The sequence below is a fragment of the Chiloscyllium punctatum genome, chromosome 36 (assembly GCF_047496795.1).
Source record: "Chiloscyllium punctatum isolate Juve2018m chromosome 36, sChiPun1.3, whole genome shotgun sequence".
NCBI lineage: Eukaryota > Metazoa > Chordata > Chondrichthyes > Orectolobiformes > Hemiscylliidae > Chiloscyllium > Chiloscyllium punctatum.
In genome coordinates, this window is record NC_092774.1 from 68003128 (window position 1) to 68025419 (window position 22292).

Consider the following 22292-nt stretch of genomic DNA (forward strand, 5'->3'; position numbering starts at 1 on the left):
ATCTGGAGTTTAGAATCCCATGATGAAACCATTTTCGGGAGGAAAACTCTCATCTGATTCACTCCTGCCCTTTTTAGGGAAGGAAACTGCCCTTGTGGGAAAGGATTCACTCAGTCATCCCAGCTGCATCCTTTACCCGGTCTGTTCTCCACGTGACTCCAGACCCACAGCTGTGTGGTTGATTCTTAACTGCCCTCCCCCCCCCACCCCCGACATCCCCGACATTCCCCTCCCCACCCACCCCCACCACCCCCCCACCCCCCTCCCACACACACACACACACACACGGCAACTGAGTGGCAGTAATTTAGTTGCATTGAAATTGCTGAGTGAGGCAATACGTCCTTCGGCTTAAGGCTGGATCAAGGATCCAATTATAAAGGGACAACTCAGCTGACCAACAGTAAAGGAAGTGGAGTTGGGAGGAGTGTGTGCACTTTGAGCTGCTTTTTTTAAAAAAAAAAGGCTACTTTTCATACACTCTTTTGCTGGGCATATCTGAAGCTGTAACAAAGTTGGGTGGCAAAGTTGGGTTAAACAGAACTTAACCCCGGTCTCAGACTCTCATTGAAAGCTGTGTGGTCTATCAAGTTTTTGTTTGAAAGCTGCTCATTTCTTTCAAACTCCTGCACTAAGGTTCCAATGTCATGTGTCAGAATGAGCAGTGGATGAGTAGCTAGTATTGTTAGATATTGTAATTTTTTCCGGAGTGCAGGTACCGCATCGTTTCATTGACAGTGTAACGTTTACTGGCAGCACTGGGGTGTGTGGGATGTACTCACAAGAAACAAAGTTAAAAATCACACAACACCAGGTTATAGTCCAACATGTTTATTTGGAAGCACTAACTTTCGGAACACTACTCCATCATCAGGTGTTTGTAGAGCAGGATCATAACAGAATTTACAGCAAAACGTTGCAGTTTCATGCAACAGAAATGATATATTGAACAAACCTAGATTGTTGTTAAGTCTTTTCTCTTTTAGAATGGGTTGCAGGTTTTGGTTCATTAATATGTAAATCCCAGAACTTCCTTGAAAACACATTCTCGAGACAACTTAAGGTCTGTATATCAAACTTGAATTAGACTGGTTCTATTTCCAAAGTAGAAATTTATAAAATCTCACATGGATTGACCGCCTGTAGATTGTGCTTTTTGAGCAAAATATATCTGCAAATATAATTCTGCAAATTCAAAGTCACCCCAAAGCCTGATATGTAAGTGTGCGTGCATGAGAGGGTGAGAGTGTGTGCATGCTTGATAAAGTGTATGTGTGTGATAGAGTATCAGCCTGTGAGAGGGTGTGAGTGTGGGGGGTATTTGTGTGTGTCTGAGAGAGGGGTCTGTGTGAATGTGAGTGTATGTGCTTTGTGTGTGTGAGAGAGAGTGACAGTGAAGTGGGGTTACCTGTCATGTGACATGAACCCAAGGTCCTGGTTGAGGCCATCCTTATGGGTTCCAAACTTGGCTATCAGCCTCTGCTGGTCCACTAAAATTGGTTAAGCAGTTCCACAACACACACTGGAGAGGGCAGAGTGGGACTTATCTTTCGATTTGCAGGAGGTGGGAGGTTCTGGGTGCTGGAAACTAGGGAAAACACATGCTGGAGGACCTTCGGCTCAGAGAGATGGAGCTGGAAGCCAGGCTGCAGACATGTTGGGGGAATCATAGAGCCCCAACATAGAGCCTGTGGAAACAGGCCCTTGGTGATACTTCAGTCCATTTGAGAGATTGAATTTGCTTCCACAGAGTTTCCACGGTGTAGAGGTCAGTGTGTCTTGGCAGCCTCAACGATCCAATGAAGGGCTCATCTACAGTGAGAATACCCAGTCCACATTTCGCCAAAGAGTTAAAGTTCTCTCCACAGTCAGAACGCTGGGGCACTCCCACGCAGGCTGCGTGTAATCGCGGGGCTTCTCGATGCATGTCAAGTTTGGAATAATTTCCTGCAGACAAACATTTCCCCTCCTGGATTCAAATGCTGCTGATATTCAGGCCCTGAGTAAATTCTTTGTGCATGCCTGAACAGCAAATCTCTTTCTCTGCTAATACCTTGAGAGATCAGATCACTGCTGTCAGTGCAGGGCAGAAAATAAGATGAGAGATTTCTGGTTTGTACGGAACATCCTTCTCTATGTTCTACCCAAACTCTGTCTCCCAATTCCTCCACCTTTCGATGGATTCCAAACCAAATTCATCCTTCTGTCCTCCTGTTTTTGCCCAGCTGCCCTCTCTTGAAAGCGCTGACTCTCAGTTCAGTTTCTCAGCCACTTCTTCCATCCCCAGTATGTCGCCCATGTCTTTATTTAGTTTTTAAAAGAGAAAGGCGGTGGTTTGCTGATGCCAGGACGTGAGGGTGACTGCGCTCACACAGTGTTCCAGACTCTGTGAGTTGTCACTTACAAACATCTGCACTGCACATGTACAGAGAAGGGGATCCTGGGAGTGGGGGGGATGGTGGGACTGGGTGGTATGCATTCACCACCTCCCCATTGAATCAAGACACAATCATCCCCTCAGCGTCCCCTGTCCATTTACCCATCGCCACCTATAGCGCCCCCGTCCTTTCTCTCTCACTATCCCTAGCTTCCCATCTCTTCTCTCTCTCACACACACATCCCACCCTCTGCACCCTCTTGTTTCTTACCCCACTCTCTGCAACCCCCTCCATTCTATCTTCATAACCTCTGCCCCGTCCAGTCTCTCATCTACCCTCTCTCCCCCATTCATTCCCCTTCTCTTTCTCCCCACCCTCTGCCTTCCTGTATCCAGTCCCTCTCCCCACACTCATACTCTCTCTCCCCCCACTCTCATCCCCCACCCTCACCTGCCATTCATTTTTGCTCTTTCTCCCCCCACACTCTCCCCCCACACTCTCCCCACACTCTGCAACCCCCAATTCCTCTCGCTTCACATTCTGCACCCCCCCCCCATTCTCTCTCTCTGCCAAACCCTCTACCCACAAACCTGTGCACATCCAGGCTTTCTCTATCCCCGATGGTCTGTCCTCGTGTCCATTTTCTTTTTGTCTTTCCCTCCAAGCCTCTGCCACCCGTCCAATCTCTGACCCCACACCCCCAACCCCATCCTTTCTCCTGCCTCGAGACCTCTAAGCATAGAGAGAGAATGGATGGTAATGACTCTACCTGGGAGACAGGAGGGGTTGATTTGAGAAATAGCTGATCTTTAACATTGAGAATAGCTAAAACAATGTACTCAGAAACATCGGTAATGTCTGAAAGCATATTCAATTTTTGAAAAAAAAAGCTGCAGCCATCTTTCTGAAATTTCCATAAAAATCTGTGTAGTTAGGCCACAGTTGAGGACAGGCTGGAAGGGTGCAAGGGCTGAATCCTACTCTTGTGAAATTGGTTCAAATTGTGTAGAAATAGAGCCATAGAGTTGCACAGCATGGGAACAAACCTTTCGGTCCACGCCGACCATATATCCTAAATTAATCTAGTGATCCATTTGCCACCATTTGGCCCATATACCTCTCAACTCTTCCTATTCATATACCCATCCAGATGCCTTTTAAATGTTGGAATTGTACCAGCCTTGACCACTGCCTCTGGTAGCTCATTCCATACCTATACCTCGCTCTTCGGTCCCTTTTCAACCTTTCCCCTCTCACCTTAAATCTATGCCCCTCTAGTTTTGGACTTCCCTGGGGAAAAGACATACAAATGTTGAGCAGCCAGACAAAGCGAAAAAGGAATAAAGTGTTGAGCTCCAGGGAAACAAAACAAATTGTGGCTCTAGCGTTTCTTTTTTCTGACTGGCATTTGGACACTGAAAATCTGTCAGTTACACTGGCAACTCCACTTGGCATACTGCGCATGCTTCTCAGTGTGAGCAAGCACTGCGCATGCTTCTCGGTGTCAGCAGAATACTACGCATGCTCTTTGCTGTCAGCGGGAACGACGCGCGACATTGTTTTGATGGGCCAATGGAAAGTACTGGAGGACCGGAAGGAGCCTGCCCCCATTGTCTGAATGCGGAAGTTGGATCATGAGTTTGTGTTGGTGCCGTTGCTGCTCCTCTCTCTCTGAATGAAGATTGAGCCTTACCCCAACTGCAACTTCTTTCCTCTATCCAACATCTGTGAGTACAACACACTTTTTGCACCTCCTTTTCCATTCTCGTGTTCAACTCGACTTTCAGCAAAGTTGGTTCAGGTCTGTGTCTTAATTGGCAAACACATGGCAAATGCAGTAACACTGTGTGCAGTTGTAGCCTTTCCTGTGAAATAAAAGCAGAAAGGAGATGCATTGTTTAAATGGTGATATATTGGGATGTGGAGCAAGTGAGGACTGCAGATGCTGGGGATCAGAGTTGAAAAGTGTGGTCCTGGCAAAGCACAGCAGGTCAGGCACCATCCGAGGTGCAGGAGAGTCAACATTTTGGACACAAGCACTTCATCAGGAATGATGTGTGGATGTACAAAGGTGCCTCAGCTGCCTTCTACTCAGGCTTTCTACTCCAGTCAATGCCAGTTGTCACATAGGTGCAGCAAGCAATGACCAAGGCAAATGGTATATTTGCAAAAGAAATTGAGTTCAGAAATGTCTTCCTGCAGTTAGGGGTCATTGAATATATTCAAAGCTGAGTTCATCTGACTTTTAAATGTCAAAAATAGTTATGGGGGAAGGTAAGATGTTTTTTATTAAATATTTTATTGGAAACTTTTTCAAATCCTTTACAAAACATCTAGACACAGAAAAGAACTAAACCAAAGTCCAGAAAGATAGAGGCAATACAACAATGTCATATCACAATGCTATTAATAATGAACTACCTACTACCCTACATGAACAACCATATCTGCTGAGCTTAAGCTAAACTATAATCAAATTAAATAAAAATTAAATTAAACTGAATGCACATTAATTTAAATTAGATTATATCACATTATTGTATTCTATTTCACTCACCACACCTCCACTGAGGCTCCCAATCCTGGGAGCACGAGTCATTCACCGAATATTCTTTTCCCCCAATCTCCTATTCCCAGGGCCCAACGGGTGCCCAGACTGATTCCCATGGCTGTACCACACCCCCTAATTAATATTGTTGATAAGTCTGCATCAATATAATTGAGAAAGGGCCACCATGTCTTGTAAAATTGTTCTGTTTTGTGGTGCACCATATTTGTGAGGTAGTCTTGGGGGAGATGCTCCATCACCAGCATATGCCACCCCATAAGACCTGGGGGCTTTTCCAATGGCCAATTCATTAAAATGTGCTTCCTCGCACAGTGGGTAAGAATGTTACACAGTCTCTTCCCTTTTTCCCCCAGAGAGAGCAAATTTGGCAACCTCAAAAGAACTTCAATCCTCAGGATGTTCTTACCATGCACTCCAGTATCTCTGGATCTTACAACAGTGTGGGAGAGTGCCTATACTAATTTTACATTTGGGACACCCTAGTGACGCTCCTCTCTTAAATTTAGCTAGCCTCTCTGGCGCCAAATGAGCCCTGTGTAAAATCTTCAATTGCATGACCTCTGCTTTGTTACATATTGAAATTTTCCTTACATTTTCCCATATATCTTCCCATACTTCCAATGAAATATCCTCTCCTAGCTCCCGATTCCATGTCCTAAGGTCGATTCCAGAGTCCGTCCACATCCCTAAGGCACGTCCCTTCTGCAAGTGATGCAAAATATTAACTGAAAGAGCACCCGTACACCAGAGCACTCTTTTCTCCACATGTGGCCTGTAAAGCTGAGCCAGGAGCGTGGTCTTCCTCTGTATATAATCCCTTACCTGAAAGTACCGGAAAACGTTCCTATTAGACAATCCATACTTCTGACTTAGCTGGCTAAATAACATCAAGATCTCCGCCTCAAATAAGTTTCCGAGACAGGAGATTCCCTTATTCTCCCATGACTTACAGCCCCAGATTCATTGCCCCAGATTGAAATCCTTGGGCTCCAGCCAATGGGGTAAATGGCGAGGTCTTCAGCCAATTGCCCTTGTCTTGCCTCATTATCTTCCAGGCTTTCACCGTATTTAAAATGATTGGACTCTTACACTGCTCGGTCACGGATTTCATCTTATCCATGAATAATAGATTAACTAGGGGACTGCAAAGCTTCAGTGTCAAGCCAAATCGACCCTGAATCCCCCCGTGCCCAGTCACCCACATATGCTAACAAAGCACTTATTTGATATCTCCAAGTCTAGAAGGTCCACTACCACCACCAACAACCATCCCTCCCCCCCCCTCCCCTTTCCGTTTTATCCTCTCCAGTAATTGTACACAGTTAGCTTTATACAGCTGGTGGAAGACAGGGGTAATAAAAATTCCCAAATACAAAAACCCTTTTGACGACCGTCTAAACAGGAACTGCATTCCATCCTTCAGATCAGGCACCTCCATTAATACCCCCCACTGGCACGGCTTCCGATTTTGTAAAGTTGATCCAACAGCCCGAAAAACTCCAGATACATTAATTGTTTGAATCAATCGAGGAACGGACTCCTCCGGATGGGCCAAGGAGAAGTGGATGTCATCAGCTTATAGGGTGATCTTATTCCCGCCCATTCCCACCCCTGGCCCCACTATTTCAGGATCCCTCCTGACAGCCCCAGCTAATGGCTCAATTGCCAAGGTAAATAGCAATGGTGAAAGAGGACACCCCTGTCGACTACCTCTCCCAGTATTAAAGTTATCTGACTTAGTGCTGTTTGTGATGATGGTTGCCTTAGGATCATTATGCAACTCCACCACCCATCGACCAAAGGATCCCCCCAAACCAAAATGCTGTAGCATCCCAAATAGGTACGGCCATTCTATCTGGTCAAACTCATTTTCTGCGTCTCGGGAGACACTGAACCCGGGATCAATCTTTGCTGGCATACCTGCACTATGGTCAGTACCCTCCTGATATTGTTGGAGGAGCTACAGCCCTTTTCAAAACCCGTCTATTCATCTTTCATAATTTAGCGCAACACATTTTCCAACCTCAGGGCCAGCATCTTGGTAACAATTTTAAAATTTAAATTCAACAGGGTCTGTGTGAAGCACATTCTTCAGGCTCTTTCCCCTCCTTTAAAATGAGGGAGATATTAGCCTCCCTAAGAGAGTGCAGAAGACAATCCTGTGTATATGAATAGCAATACATCCCCAGAGGCGGCTCCACGAACACATTTATGAATTCCTTCTAGAATTCACTTGGGAATCTATCTGACCCCAGTGGGATGCTTTATTGCTTCCTGCACCTCCTGTATCGTAATAGGCCCATTCAACAGGGAAACCAATTTGCCTTTATACTGGGGAGGTGCAGGTCCTCAAAAAAGGACTGCATCCTCGCTGCACCGTGTTCGTCTCCCTCTGACCGATATTACTGTGCAAAGTATTCCATAAATCTAACATTGATCTTCTTCAACTCACTGTGCCAGCCTTCTCTCTAACAGACATAAAAGATTGGGAAGCATTTTTCTTTCTAGCCAGATATCGACTTGGCTTATCTCCAGATTAAAACAATCTTTGTTCAGCAAAGGAGACCCTTTTTTTGCCACCTGTATGTGCAATGAGTCGAGAGCAGTCCGGAGAGCTGCAGTTTGACCAGGGAAGGCCTATTATAATATGCTTTCTCAGCTATCTGCACTGGGTCTCCAGCATCTGATTTTGCTCCTCCCTCTGTCTCCTTCCATTTGTTGAATACGAAATAATCAGGCATCATAAATATGCCTTAGTGGCCTCCCACAGTATTGCTGGATTACTGGCCATACCTGGGTTGATATCCCAGAAGGCCTTGAACTCTCTTCTGCTGTACTCAACGGATTTGCTACGCCTTAACAGGAATGGGTCCATGCACCAGTGCTGTGCATCCATTCCACCACCCTTGACTTTACCATCTAAATACACTGGCACATGGTCCGAGACACCTATATTGCCAATTTCACAAGCCAATGTTCTGTTCAAGCAATCCAATGGCATTAAAAAGTGTCAGTTCCCATGTGGCACTTGTGTGGGTTGGAAGAGAAAGTTATGTCTCTTCCATTAGGGTGGAGATGCCTCCACATTAGGGTGGAGATCCCAACTCCTCGCACATGTCCACCAACTGCTTAGGTTGTGTCGGTGTATCTGCCTGGCCCCTTGGCACCCTGTCTACCTCGGGATCTATTAGGCGATTAAAATCTTCTCCAATGACCATGCGGCGCACCCTAGACTTATTAATTTAGCAACAGCATCAATTAGAAATTTAAGAGGGTGCACCGGGGAACGATATACATTCAGGACGCCATACTCTTCTCCATGTGTTAGAGCTGTAAGAATGATGGACCATCCATGTTCATCCTTAATTTGCTCAATTACCTGGACAGGGAGGTTCATTCTTACCAGTATAGCCACTCCTCTACACTTGGAGCTAAAGGAGGAGAAGAATACCCTATCATAACCACCCCCCCCCCCCCCCCCCCCCCCCCCGCCCCCGCTGCAGTTTTAGATGTTCCTTATCATTTAAATGTGTCTCTTGCAGCAGGGTGATGTCCACCCTTTCCTTTCTAGGGCTTAACAGCATCTTTTTAATGGGGGAATGGCTCCCTTTTACATTCCAGGTGCACCACCTGAATGAATCAGTAGCCATGGTCATCCAGGGCAGCCTGTGGTTATCCAAGAGGAGGAAGCTTATCTGAGGTGTGGTGAGCGACAAAGACATTAACTGGATAAAGTCTAAAAACTACTCCTATTAAAAACTTCTCTAAATAAAAATCTAACAACCACATATAACTTAAGCAAACACTCAAATAACCCCAATTAGGTAGAGAACTCCCCCCCGCCCCACCCCACCCTTGCCACCATCCCGGCTCCTTCCCGCTGAGGCTGTGCCCCAAGCGCCAGGCAATTCACAGATTGAACAAAATATATTATTTACATTCTGAGAGTTAACAATGGTTGCCCATCTCCCCACACCCTTTCTCCATACATCTTAACCACAGATATCGCCACCCCAATCCAAAAACAAAAGGACAGCAGTGAAAAAAAGGCCTCAGATAATACCGAACCGACCGTTTTACTAAATAATTCCAGTTTTATATGAACGCAGTACATATCAAGCCGATAACCACAACAAAAAGGGGCAAAAAGTAGCATTGTCTGTAATGATGTCCCGCCTTCACCCCGACCTGAGTCCTTTAATTCAGTGAATTCACAAAGCCCTTCGCCTTTTCTGTTGAATCAAAATTATATACCGTCCCTCCATGAGAGAAATGCAACACGGCCAGGTACCTCAAGGAATATTGAATGTTCAGATCCCTTAATTTTCTCTTAACTTCATCAAATGCTCTTCTGTTCTTCATCCAGGCTCCCGAGAAGTCCTGAAAACACATTATTCTTGAGTCTTTGTGCATTAAGGCCTCTGGATCTCTTACCAATCTTCTTGCTGTTTCAATCACTAACTGTTTTTCTTTATAATGCAGGAGTTGCACTAGGACCGTGGGGGGGGCGTGGATCCGGCCCTGACCGCATTTCGATCAAGTGGGCCCGCCCCACACTCAACAGACCCGACTCCGACTCCAGCCCCAGGAATCCAATGAGGTCTTCACCTTCCTTACATTCCGGAAGACCCACGAGCTGTAAGATTTTTCTTCTACTTTTGTTTTCCAGGTCGTCGTCCACTTGCTCCTGAAGGACCCGAACCTGGTCTTCCAGCGTTTGGATCCTTCCTCCTGAGACCTCTGCCACGGTCTCCGATGCCACGGTCCTCTCCTCCACTGCCTATTCTCTTCGATCCAACATTTGAATTTTCTGTTTATGCTTTTCCAGCGTGGCAGATAGTGGTTCCACTGCTGCTTCAATCTTATCTCAGAGTTTGCCATCTCCGAGAGTAACTGCTGCTGCCCCATTAAATCCCTGGGAGTTTGAGCATTGGCTCCAGGCACCCCTGATGCAGTAGGGGAATGCCCTGCCTGCTGCACCCCTGTCGGCTCCTTTCCTTCATTTGCTTTCCTTATGGTCTTAAAGCTGTCAAACCACAATTATAGCAGCTCCAGATGTTCAGTAAATTTCTATTAGCAATTTTTTTTCTCTTACAGATGGTTAATGAGGTGGGGGAGAGGGCGTAAAGGTCCACCTTGCCGGGGGTGGCAGACCACTCAAACCACCGCCATCTTGGATTTCCAAGAAAATGGTTTTAAGACCAGTACAGAACAGCTACAGGGTCATACAGCACAGAAATAGACCTTTCAGTCCAACTAGTCTATGCTGACTATGTTTTCAAACCCAACTAGTCCCATTTGCCAGTGATTGGCCCATATCCCTCTGAACTTTTCCTATTCATGTGCTTTTCCAAATGTCTATTAAACATTGTAACTGTACCTGCATCCACCATTTCCTCCAGACACCCATTCCACGCACAAACCACTCTCTGTGTGAAAAAAATGGAGCTCTTCATGTCTTTTTTTAAAAATCTTTCTCCTCTCACCTTCAAAATTTGCTCCCTAATCTTGAAAGCCCCACCCTAGTAAAAGGAGACCTGCCGTTCACCTCATCTGTACCCCTCATGATTTTATAATCCTCTATAACCTCACCTCTCAATCTCCTCTGCTCCAGTGAAAGAAATCCCAGTTTATCCACCTGGCTGTAGGTATATTCATATCCAGTTATGATCTGTTCAATGCTGGTGCAGGCTCAAAAGACCAAATGGCCAACTCCTGCTCCCAATTCTCTCACTCTGTGTCCAGAACAGCATTGGGAGATTGGGAAAGGGGAGAGGTAGATATCTTGTTTGTTTTTATTTTTAAAATGCATTTGATTCCCACAAATAAATGCAACAGGTACAAGTACAGCACATGCAGTATTCCTCATTGCAGCTTCAAGGTTTTGTGTCCTCTTCTTCCGCATTGGCTCCAGCACATTCGGCATCCTCCCCCTCCCTCCCCTCCCTCCCCTCCCCCACCCCCCCCCCACCCCATCCCCGCCCTGAGCCGTTGATCCTTCCATTGTTTATAAAATCAAGAGAGGCATGGATAGGGTAAATAGACAAGGTCACTTCTCTGGAAATCCAGAACTAAAGAATAATAGGTTTGGGGGGGGGGGGGGGGGGGGAAGAGATTTAAAAGGGACCTAAAGGGCAATTCATGCAGAAGATGGTGCATGTAAGGAAAGAGCTGCCAGAGGAAGTAGTGGATGCTGGCATAATCCTAACATATTTAAAGGCATCTGGATGTGTATATGAATAGGAAGGGTTTAGAAGGATATGGGCCAAACGCTGGCAAATGAGACCTAGATTCGGTGAGGATATCTGGTCAGCATAGACTAGTTGGACCAAAGGGCCTTTGTCTGTGCTATATATCTAGATGACTCTGGTTTGCCACTTCAGTCTGTTCAGTTTCTCTCTCGTATCATTGCCTTGATGTCTCATTCCAAAACTCCCCCACCCCCGTGGGGGCACGTTAACCATTTTGCGTTTGGTTGTTTGTCAAGAAGCTGAATTGCAGTTCATCCTGAATGTACACCCTATATTTTTGCTTCCCAAAATCAGACATACTCACTCTCAACAGTATCCCAATGTCGTGGAAGATATTAAGTTTCAGGTGGAGGTATCCAAAATTCAGAGAGATGTCAGTTGTGACTGTTTTGCTCTTCTGTCCCTGTCAGATCCTGAATCAGCACTTTCAGGAGAATTAGAATGGAGTGAGAACAGAGAGAGAGAGAGAGAGAGTGGGATGGTGCTTTCAGTTTTGTGGAATAACAAAAGAAAAGAATGTTCTGCGAAAGTAGAATTGCTAGTTCTGAATTTCTACCCTGGACTGACAGTGATGACTTTTGTAATCTCTTTTCAGAGTATTTGATCTGAAGATGAAGTTTCAAAATCAACACATGAAGGGCTTATGCCTGAACCATTGACTCTCCTGCTCCTCAGATGCTGCCTGACCCATAGTTTTTGACTCTGATTCTCCAGCATTTGTGAGCCACTCAATCCATCGGGACTGCAACAATTTTCAACTATGATCCAATTGGTTCCTGTTTCAGTACGTTTTCAGCATCAGTGGGACTGGAAGAGAGACCCTACTGTTGCAGCAACGCACTGAGTGTGGAGCCTGAATCAGTTATCTGGCTGGATAGAGGAATTCAAGGCAGGGAGGGGACATACACGCGTTTGTATGCAACTGTAGCTTCGGCCATGGAGAAACCATGGAAGTGTGGCGACTGCGGGAAAGGCTTCCGTGTCCCGTCTGCCCTGGAGACACATCGGCGCAGTCACACCAGGGAGAAGCCATTCTCCTGTCCTGAATGCGGGAAGGCCTTCAGTGATTCCTCTGCCCTGCTGAGGCACCAGCGGGTGCACACAGGGGAGAGGCCCTTCAGCTGCCCTGAGTGCAGGAAGAGCTTCAGCGATTCCTCCGCCCGACTGAGGCACTTGCGGGTTCACACAGGGGAGAGGCCCTTCAGCTGCCTCAAGTGTGAGAAGGCCTTCAATGATTCCTCTGCCCTGATAAGGCACCAGCGGGTTCACACAGGGGAGAGGCCCTTCCGCTGCCCCGATTGTGGGAAAGTGTTCACTCGCTCCTCCCACCTCGTGATTCACCGGCGGGTCCACACCGGTGAGAAGCCCTTCCCCTGCCCCAAATGTGGGAAGGCCTTCAGCGATTCCTCTGACCTGCTGGCCCACCGGCGGGTCCACACCGGTGAGAGGCCATTCACCTGCTCTGTCTGCGGGAAGTGCTTTACACGCTCTTCCGACCTGCTGAAGCACCGGCGGGTCCACACTGGGGAAAGGCCCTTCAGCTGCTCTGAGTGCGGGAAGGGCTTTACCCAGGCCTCCCACCTGCTGACACACCGGTGGGTCCACACTGGGGAGAGGCCGTTCACCTGCCTCGAGTGCGGGAAGGGCTTTGCTGTCTCCTCCACTCTACTGACGCACCAGCGGGTCCACACTGGGGAGAGGCCGTTTGCCTGCCCTGTATGTGGGCAGAAGTTCACAATGTCCTGCAGCTTGAACAAGCACCAGCGGAGGCACCAGTGCTCCCAACAATCCGATTCTGCCGGTAACGCTGCTGAGGGTCATCCCCAGGACTGAACCTCCTGCCCTTTCTGATAGTGGGTGCAGTGGGAGAGCTGATAAGCTTTTTTTGTTTTCTACTGGGGGGTGCGGGGTTGGGAGTGGTGGTGGCTCATTGGTTAGCACTGCTGCCTCATAACACCAAGGACGCAGATTTCATCCTCAGGGTGACTGTCTGTGTGGAGTTTGCACGTATTCCTCCCCTGCCCCACCCGCCCCGGCCACCAGTGTCTGTGTGCGTTTCCTCCGCGTGCTGCAGTGTCTTCCCAAAGTCCAAACATGCGCATATTTGGGCGAATTGGCCAAGCTAAATAGTCCCATAGTGTTCAGGAGTGTGTAGGTGTGGTGCATTAGTAAGGGGTAAGTGCAGAGTGATAGGATAGGAGAATGTGTCTGGGTGAGTTACTCTTCAAAGGGTCGCTCTGAGCTTGTTGGGCAGAAGGCCCCGTTTGCACACTGCAGGGATTCTATGATTCTGTGAACATTGCTTCCAGTGGGCGCTGCTGCTCATTGAGCCCAGGACCCGCACAATCCTAAGACCACAAGACCATTGGAGCAGAAGTTAGGCTATTTTGACCCATTGAATCTGCTCCACCATTTGTTAGAGACAAAATAAAAAACTGCAGATGCTGGAATCTAAAATAGACAAACAGGAGGCTGTGCACAACAGGAGTCAGCATTTCAGATATTATCCCTCAGGACTGAAGAAGGGTTCTACCCGAAACGTTGACATCTCCATCAGAAATGATTTATCAGGATGTTGTTAGAACAAGAGGGCATAGGTTTAGAGTGAGAGGGGAAAGATTTAAAAGGGACCTAAAGGGAAAACTTTTCATGCAGAGTGTGGTGCGTGTATGGAATAAGCTGCCAGAGGAAGTGGAGGAGGCTGGTTAGAATTACAGAATTTAAAAGACATTTGGTTGGGGACATGAATAGAAAGGGTTAGAGGGTTTTGGGCAAAGTGCTGGCAAATGGGACTAGATTAATTTAGAATATCTGGTCAGCATGGACGAGTTGGACTGAAGGATCTGTTTCCGCGCTGTACCTCTCTATGACTACCGGTCCTGATGTAAGTTTAGAATTGAGAAACTTTGAATAATTCAATCTTGTTGAATTCACCTCCGGGAAGATTTCAAATGAACCCCTCCAAGCGATATGATTTAACTACTCCGAGTTGGATAAAATATCCCATCAAGTTCAACATGAATGCACAGTTGAAGAAGTCAGAAGTCACACAACCCCAGGTTACAGTCCAACAGGTTTATTTGAAATCCCAAGCTTTGGGAGCATTGCTCCTTCATCAGTGCTGCTCCTTCATCACTTCACCTGATGAAGGAACAGAGCTTCGAAAGCTCATGAGATCAAATCAATCTATTGGGATTGTGACCTGGTGTTGTGTGACTTCTGACCTGTCCACCCCCAGCACCTCCACTTCAGAGTTGACAAATGGGATCAGATTTTATTCAGCATGATTTAGTGAGATATTCATCTGGGTGACCTTATGACTGAAACATCGATCCTCCTGCTCCTCGGGTGATGCCTGACCTGCTGTGCTTTTCCAGCATTTTCAGTCCTCACTTTTTCCTGGTTCATGTGGAAACTCAACACTGTCAGAGTGACAGGAACACCAGTCATCGAGCACGATAGCACAGAGACAGGCCCTTCAGCCCAAACCGGTCCATGCTGACCAAAATGTTTGTCAACACTAACCTCATTTTCTTGCACTTGGCCCATATCCTTCTAAAGCTTTCCTATCCATGTATTTGTTGAAACGCCTTTTCAATGTTGTTCTTGTATCTGCTTCAACCACTTCCACTGGCAGCTGTTTCCCCAGGTGAACTACACTCTGTAAATATTTTGTCCAACATCTTTTCTTCCGTCTTTCTCCTCTCACCATAAAAACGCATCCTTGCTCTTGAAATCCTCCCCCTAAGGAAGACACAGCTACCATTAAGCCAACTCTACCCCTCATGGTTTGAAAATATTGCCTCTCAACCTCCTCTGCTCCAGTGGAAAAACATCCCAGCCTAAATTCTGATTAGATAATAATGGCAGTGATGATTTTGGCTGTGTGTGTCAAGGATCTCTCATTTCGAAGGCAATGCTGTGCCTCATAAGTTCACCTGATCTTTAAATAAATGGGGTGCCATTCGTTTTAAATGCCCATGTTTTCTGTGCAAAGTTGGTCCTGGTCAGGAAATAGGCATTGGTGTCTTATATTCCCGTAGACTTCTTGTGACCGAGTTCATAAGCTCTGTTTTGAGATGTATGAGTAAGTCTTCAGAACAAAAAATTAATGCAGACTTTATTCATGTCTCATTATTAAAAACACTTTCTCCATTTACAGATGTGATTGAGAAGCTTCTCCCAATGAATCCTTGACTGATAACAGCATTTGTCAGGCTTTTGAAAGTCACTGCAGCTCTGTCACAGCACAGGAGAGGGCTCTTTCAGACAGAACGCATAATGCAGAAAATTCTCCCACATTAGTCGAACAAAGTTGACATCTTTTTAAGACATTGTGAAACTTGAAAGGGTTCAGAAAAGGTTTGGAAGGATGTTGCCAGGGCTGCAAGGTTTGAGCTACAGGGAGAGGCTGAATACGCTGGTACTATTTTCCCTGAACCTTCAGAGTCAGCCAGAAACATCTGTTGAATCAGGAAACATCTCTTCCTACAGCAGCTTCAGACAGACTGCCTGCTAAAACCCAAACCAGGGGGAAAAAATGGGACAACTGCCCTTTCATTGTAGAAGTGTTTTAGAAAATAAAATGTCAAACCCTTTTCCCTGATTGTTGCCTTAGCCAGTATCTGTTAACCATTAGTGAAATCCTTAATCCTAGACGAATGAGAAGCTCTGCCTTTTACAACCCCTCCTGAAAATAAACCAACAACGTCATCTTCTTAAAGGAGCAGCATCATCACAACAGAAAGCACCTGAACTGAAACATTTGTATCAAAGGGCTGTACAGTTAGCAGGACAAGAAAACAGGTTTTCAATTTCACCAATCAATTTAAATCAGCCCCATTGGCTACCAAAAATTTATTAAATTTAAATCCTAAAGTTTTGACAACAGGACCAATCCTATCATAAAGAATTGGTGCTCTCAGTCAGCTGTGTATTAGAGAAGGCATCATTTAGAAAAATAGAGAAGGGCATTCCTGACAGAGGAATCGGAGGAGGCATCCCCCACAGAAGATGGCACAGAATATTCCGGAAGACACATAACCTGGTTGTAATCTGAGAGATTAAATTCTATTTTGTGTTATTTGAGTGGGACATGTATTGATTGGAACAGCATACCAGAAGAATCTTGATTTATTCCAGAATACTCAGTAGTTAAGAAGAATTTATTCAGTTTGTTAATAGTTTCGATTATTTGTTCATCGTGAGAGTTGGTTAAATAAATTGCTGATTGTTGATTTTAAAGTGTCAGGGATTTACTTTTAACAGTACAGCAGGTTACACCACTTATCACACTGACTTTACAGATTAAAGGGCAATGTGCCACTCTTTGGAAGTTTCGGTTTGAGATCTTGGAGAGTTGGGGGGGGGGTGGGTTCAGCCTTCGCTTTATAACAGTATTGATGACATTCTCTTGAATGCAATGGAGTCGATATTAATCCCAGCCTCATGGTGTGGTTGTGGGTGAATAACCTTAATTTGGCTCCTGACTCAGAAACCGCACAGACAATCAACTGCTGAAACAATGATTTGCACTTTATTGCACGTAACAACCACAAATAAAACCTCTCAAGTTCATTCAGCTTCACCCCCCCCAAACTTGGCTATCACCCAGTTGATGTCTGAATTTAACTGGGTTTCCACCGACAGTGCCCATCTCTGGAAGTGTCCAGGGGTTTGATGCAGCATTATTCTTCTAAGTACTGCTGCTGCTGCATCATTCTGGAGTTGAATTTTGGTGGTAGTTCCTCAATTTCAAATCTGTGGTGTGACTTTTTTTTAAGACTCTAACATCACCTCACATTGCTGGAGACCTCAGGTCTGTAGTTTACCTTCTTATCCTTGAGGGTTAGCTGTCTGTTTGAAACAGCCTGCCCTGCAATTAACCCCTCTATGTCAGGGCTTTCCTTCTACAGGCAGAATTAATTATCATTTTGTCACACCAGTATTAAATAACATTATCTTACCTGTCCCAAGAAACAACTTATTGTGTTGCCTCCTCCTTCCCAGGGATGGTTAACAAGCCATTTATACTATTGAATCTGCTCTGCCATTCAATCATGGCTGATATGTTTCTTAACCCCATTCTCCCTGTAACCTTTGAGCCCCTTGACACTCAAGAATGAGTGAATGGTGGAGCAGACTCAATGGCCTGAATGGCCTAATTTCACTTCCTGTGGTGTCACACTTTCGTTTCTTGCTCCAGAAAGCGTTATTGTTGACTCGTGAAGTTGGGGAAGTTCTGGAGTTTGCAGGTGCATACCACGCTCCTCTCTGCCTCCTCCTCAGCCTTCAAGAAAAGGGAAGACCTTTTAGAACAGAGATAAGAAGAACTTCAGACAGAGAGTGAAGTATCGATGGAATTCACTCCCCCAGAAGGCTCTGGAGGCCAGATAATTGAATATATTTAAGATGGGATAACAAGGTTCTTGAGTATCAAGAGGATCAAAGGTTATGGGGAGATTGGGGTTGAGAAACTTATCAGCCATGGTTGAGCAGGCTCAATGGGCTGAATGGCATAATTTCTGCTCCTATAGTCTTATGATATGCTGATGTGTGGAGGGGTGAGGATGGGGGAAAAGAGATAAAGAGCGGAACACAATTAAGGTGAAGCTGGATACAGATACATAGGAAATACACGAATTGTACGATAAATTTCAGACCACTTTAAAGCACTAGCATACAGAGGGATCTGACCATATAGATCTCCAAAAGTGGCAACACAGGCGGGTAACGTGATCAAGAAGGCACACAGCACGTTTGCCTTGAATGTAAGAGTTGGCGAGTTATGTTAGAGCTATTTATTCCGGTCACATTCAGAATATTGTGTGCAGTTCTGGTTGCCACACTACCGGAAGGATATGGATACTGGCTATGGAGAAGGTTCACTAGGGCATTGCATGGTCTGGAGGTCTCATTATGAGAAGAGATGGGATAAACCTGGATTATTTTCACTGTAAAGATGGAGGCAGAGGGATGACCTCAACAAAATGATGAGACACACAGATTGGCTGGACGGGGGCGGCATGGTGGCTCAATCATGAGCACTGATGCCTCACAGCACCAGGGAAACTGGTTTGATTTCAGTCTCAGGTGACTGTCTGTGTGGAGTTTGCACATTCTCCCTGTGTCGATATGGCTTTCCTCCGGTTTCCTCTCACAATCCAAATGTGCAGGTTAGGATGCAGTGGCTATGCTAAATTACCCACTGCCCAGAGATTGGCAGGTTAAGTTGGATTGTCTATGCTTAAATTGTGCCACAGTGTTCAGGAATGTGAAAGTTAGGTACGTTATTCAGGGGTAATTGTCGACTATTAGGGATAGGGAAATGGGTCTGTGTGGATTATTCTCTGGATGTTTGGTGTTGGGCCAGATAGTCAGTAAGATACTCAGAGGCTTCCCCCCAGGGTGGAAACGTCAACTGCAAGAGGGCACAGGTTCAAGGTGAGAGGGGGACAGTCTGGGGGAGAATTGAAAGGGAAGATTTTTCACACAGTTGGATGGTGGATGCTTGGAATGCACTGCCAGTGGATGGAGTGGAAAGAGGCACTTTAGCAACACTTAAGGTGTATCTGGATGGACACATGAATGGGAGGTGACTACAGGGACTGAAACCAGGCATCAGCAATAAATAGAAGGTCTAAGTTAGGATTAAGAATTGGCACAGGCTTGGGCAGGGGTGGGGTAGGGGGTAAAGTGAACTTTCAAAAAGCAGGGGATACCTGTTTGCTGATGAAGGGATGGGTGGACGCTCAGGTGGAGCATAAACACTGACAGAGGCCAATTGGATCGACTGTGCTGGAGACTCAATGGGACAGAGACAAATGTATCTATTTCAGATCGACCTGCACTTCAGCCGCTTCTGTGGACTGTTTCCGTAGGGAAGGTGCAATCCCAGGCTCAGAGAGCGTCAGCTCCCACTAGAAGTAAAGTGGGTGAGAGCGCGGCCAGTCAGCATAAAGGAACCCCTTACTCCTCCCACTTCACCCACTAAACAGGGTTCAAGATGTGACTCTCAGCAATGGTAACAGCAGAATCCAACCCGAATCCCTGTGCCATCTCACTTGTGAAGTTGCTGGTGTCTCCCCAAGTTGCATGACTGGGTGAAGCCCTTCCCACACACTGGACAGGTGAACGGCCGCTCCTTGGTGTGGATGCGCTGGTGTTTGTGCAGGGTGGAGGAATCGCACAAGTCGTTGCTCCACACGGGACAGGTGAACGGCTTCTCCCCAGTGTGGATCCGCTGGTGCGGCAGCAGGTAGTGTGACTGGTGAAGCCCTGCCCACACATGGGGCAGATGAACGGGTTCTTGCTGGTGTGGACACACTGGTGGGCCAGGAGGGAGTGTAACTGAGTGAAGCCTTTCCTGCACTGAGTGCAGGTGAACAGCCGCTGCCTTGTGTGCAAACGCCGATGAATCTCCAGTGCAGATGGCGAAGGGAAACCATTCCCACACTCTCCACATTTCCACGGTTTCTCCATGGTGCAGGTGCCCTCATCTGTCTCAGACCTTAACAATCAGTTGAAAACTCGCTCACGCTCACAGCCTGTGTGTGGTGTTACTGGTTTACCCTCTGATAATTGGAACACTCATTCAGACTGTAAAGCATGTTACAGTCACTACTCTGGTGTATGGGTATGTGAGACTCTGAGTTTCTTGTCACACTGACGTTTAAAACCTAACAAAGCAGACAAACCTTCTCCCCTTTGTTTTCAAGGCCATCAATATCCACGTCCTTGTGAATCAAGTGACTGTCAGACTGTGATGTGAGGTTTGGTCTGAGATTTCTGCCGCCAAATTCTTCTCTTGTAATATTCCTGTGAAGTGATTGCAAAGGTCATCACAGTCAGTCCATGATAGAAAATCTGAACGTAACTCTAGTTACTGTGGAACATTCTTTCCTCTCAATCCCAAAGATCTTTGTGTGGATCTATATGTAACTGTAAACCAACACGGTTATGGGGCAGACTGCATACCTCCACGAAGAGTTCATATGGACTCAAGTTGCTAAATGGACCTCTGTCGTGCGGTATTGACACTCTTACTGAAGATCTACAATATGCTGCAGTACGATATTACAAGCCCAGAAACAACTGCAAATCAGACAAGGTCTTTTCAGAAGTTGGACCATGAACTTCTGAAGCTGCTGCTGCTCTTCCTCTCTCTCTGGATGAAGATTGATCTTCACCCAGACTGCAACTTCCTTCCTCTGTCCAAATATTTGTGAACACAGCCCTTTTTTTGAAGGATGGCATGTTTCCTGATCATCACAATGAAAGGGGTGTCTTCCCCCTGCTATGCAAAGGGACAGTCAGTCAGGGGAGGGCAGGGTCCCATCTTGTGTTGTTGTGTGGAATCTGTGACAGCTGCAACAATTCATCCCAACTCCTGTACTCAGTGCTCTGACTGATGAAAGCAAGCATTTGGTATTTTATACTGAATGCCATGACTGATGAAGGCCAGTGTGCCAAAAAAATTCTACCTGTGACTCCATTTTCAGAGAACTGTGAACCTGTACTCCAAGATCCCTCTGTTCCACTACACTCCTTAAGGTCCTGCCATTCACCATGAAATTCCTACCTTGATTTGACTATACAAAATGTAAGACCTCACACTTATCTATATTAAACTCCATTTGCCATTAACCTTAAACCTATGCCCTCTAATTTGGGACTCCCCCAGCCCAAGGGAAAAGACCTTGCCTATTTACCCTACCCATGCCCCTCATGATTTTATAAATGTCTATAATGTCACTCCTCAGCCTCCAAAGCTCCAGGAAAAATAGCCCCAGTCTATTCAGCCTCTTCCTGTAGCTCAAACCCTCCAACCCTGGCAGCATCCTTGTCAATGTTTTCTGAACTCTTTCAAGTTTCACAACACCCTTCCTGTAGCAGAAAGCACAGAATTGCATGCAGTATTGCAACAATGATGAAACCAATGTCCTCTCTGAAGAGGATTTTAAAACAATATTTATAACTACAAGCAAATCAAGATAGTTGGGCATGACTTTCCCATAGCAGTTTGTTTTGGCTGTCCTTCATTAACCTATGCTTTATAATATATATGAAAATATTTTGAGGGATGGGATTGTTGCTAGCATGTCCAACATTTGCTCACCATCCCTCGTGGCCTTTGGACCAAGCAATTGGCTACACGCTAGAAGGCAGTTGAGTGTCAACCACATTGTAGTAGGTCTGGAGTCACATGATGTGAGCGTGCACACACGTGCGTAGGGTTTTGAATGGTAGATTTCCCTCCCTTAAAGAACACTTTCACGACAATCAGTAATGATTGGACAAAAGCAACAGTTCTGGCAGCATCTATGAGGAGACGACAGTGTTACTGTTTTGAGTCCGGTGGCCCTTCAAAATTAGGCTGGATTCAAAACACTAAACTGTTTTCTTTCCACAGATGCTGCCAGACCTGCTGTGATTCCCCAGCAATTGTGCCTTTTGTTGCTGATCTCCAACATCTGTAATTCATTGTCTTAGCCAATAATGGTTTCCTGGTGCCAGTACTGAGACAAACTCTCACTTCCAGATCTTTTTATTCGTTGAAAATAAAGTCCACTAGCATCCATGATGGGACTTTAATTTTTGTTCTCAGAAGACCGAGATCTCAGGGCTGCTTAACCAGTATCACTAGATCACAATCTTCCCTTCACTGACAGTGACATTGACAACCTTGTCCTGAATATTTTTCTTTATTCATTCATGGAACGTGACACTTTGTCTCCCAAAGAAAAGCCAAGTGCCAATTCAGAGGGCAGTTAAGACTCAACCACATGTGTTTGGATCAAGGGTTACACATTCACCAAATTGGGAGAAGACTGAAGATTTCCTTCCTTTAAAAAAGGTTATGAGTGAACAAGATAGGTACTTATGACAATTGATAAGATCACCAAAGCAGCGATAAGATTTATATTCCAGATACATAAATTGATTTCAAATTGCATCGGGGCCATAGCAGCATCAATTTGAAACTCCAGATGTTAAATCCAGTAACAATACCCAAATGCCACCAACTCCCTACAATCTCGAGGCTTCCCAACACTGACTGGTCTCTAATTGCCAGTTGTATCCTTTTCCTCATTA

The 22292-nt window shown here is 45.9% G+C and overlaps 3 protein-coding genes across 4 annotated transcripts in view; 2 read left to right on the forward strand and 1 right to left on the reverse strand.

Annotated features, from left to right (window-relative positions):
- Positions 1-22292, reverse strand: part of LOC140460630 (uncharacterized) — a 569010-nt gene that overhangs the window by 533369 nt on the left and 13349 nt on the right. The window lies entirely within an intron of this gene.
- The window catches only part of LOC140460632 (uncharacterized), a 1198404-nt gene that overhangs the window by 331644 nt on the left and 844468 nt on the right, over positions 1-22292 (forward strand). The window lies entirely within an intron of this gene.
- On the forward strand, positions 4001-16435 carry LOC140460631 (uncharacterized). 2 transcript variants are annotated; one of them, XM_072555242.1, is made up of 3 exons: positions 4001-4105; positions 9430-9585; positions 11794-16435. In XM_072555242.1, the coding sequence occupies exon 3, from the start codon at positions 12135-12137 to the stop codon at positions 13029-13031; it is 897 nt and encodes a 298-aa protein (XP_072411343.1). In that variant the 5' UTR covers positions 4001-4105; positions 9430-9585; positions 11794-12134; the 3' UTR covers positions 13032-16435. The 2 variants fall into 2 exon arrangements, with proteins under 2 accessions (XP_072411343.1, XP_072411344.1); XM_072555243.1 differs by lacking the exon at positions 9430-9585 and having other exon boundaries at positions 4011-4105.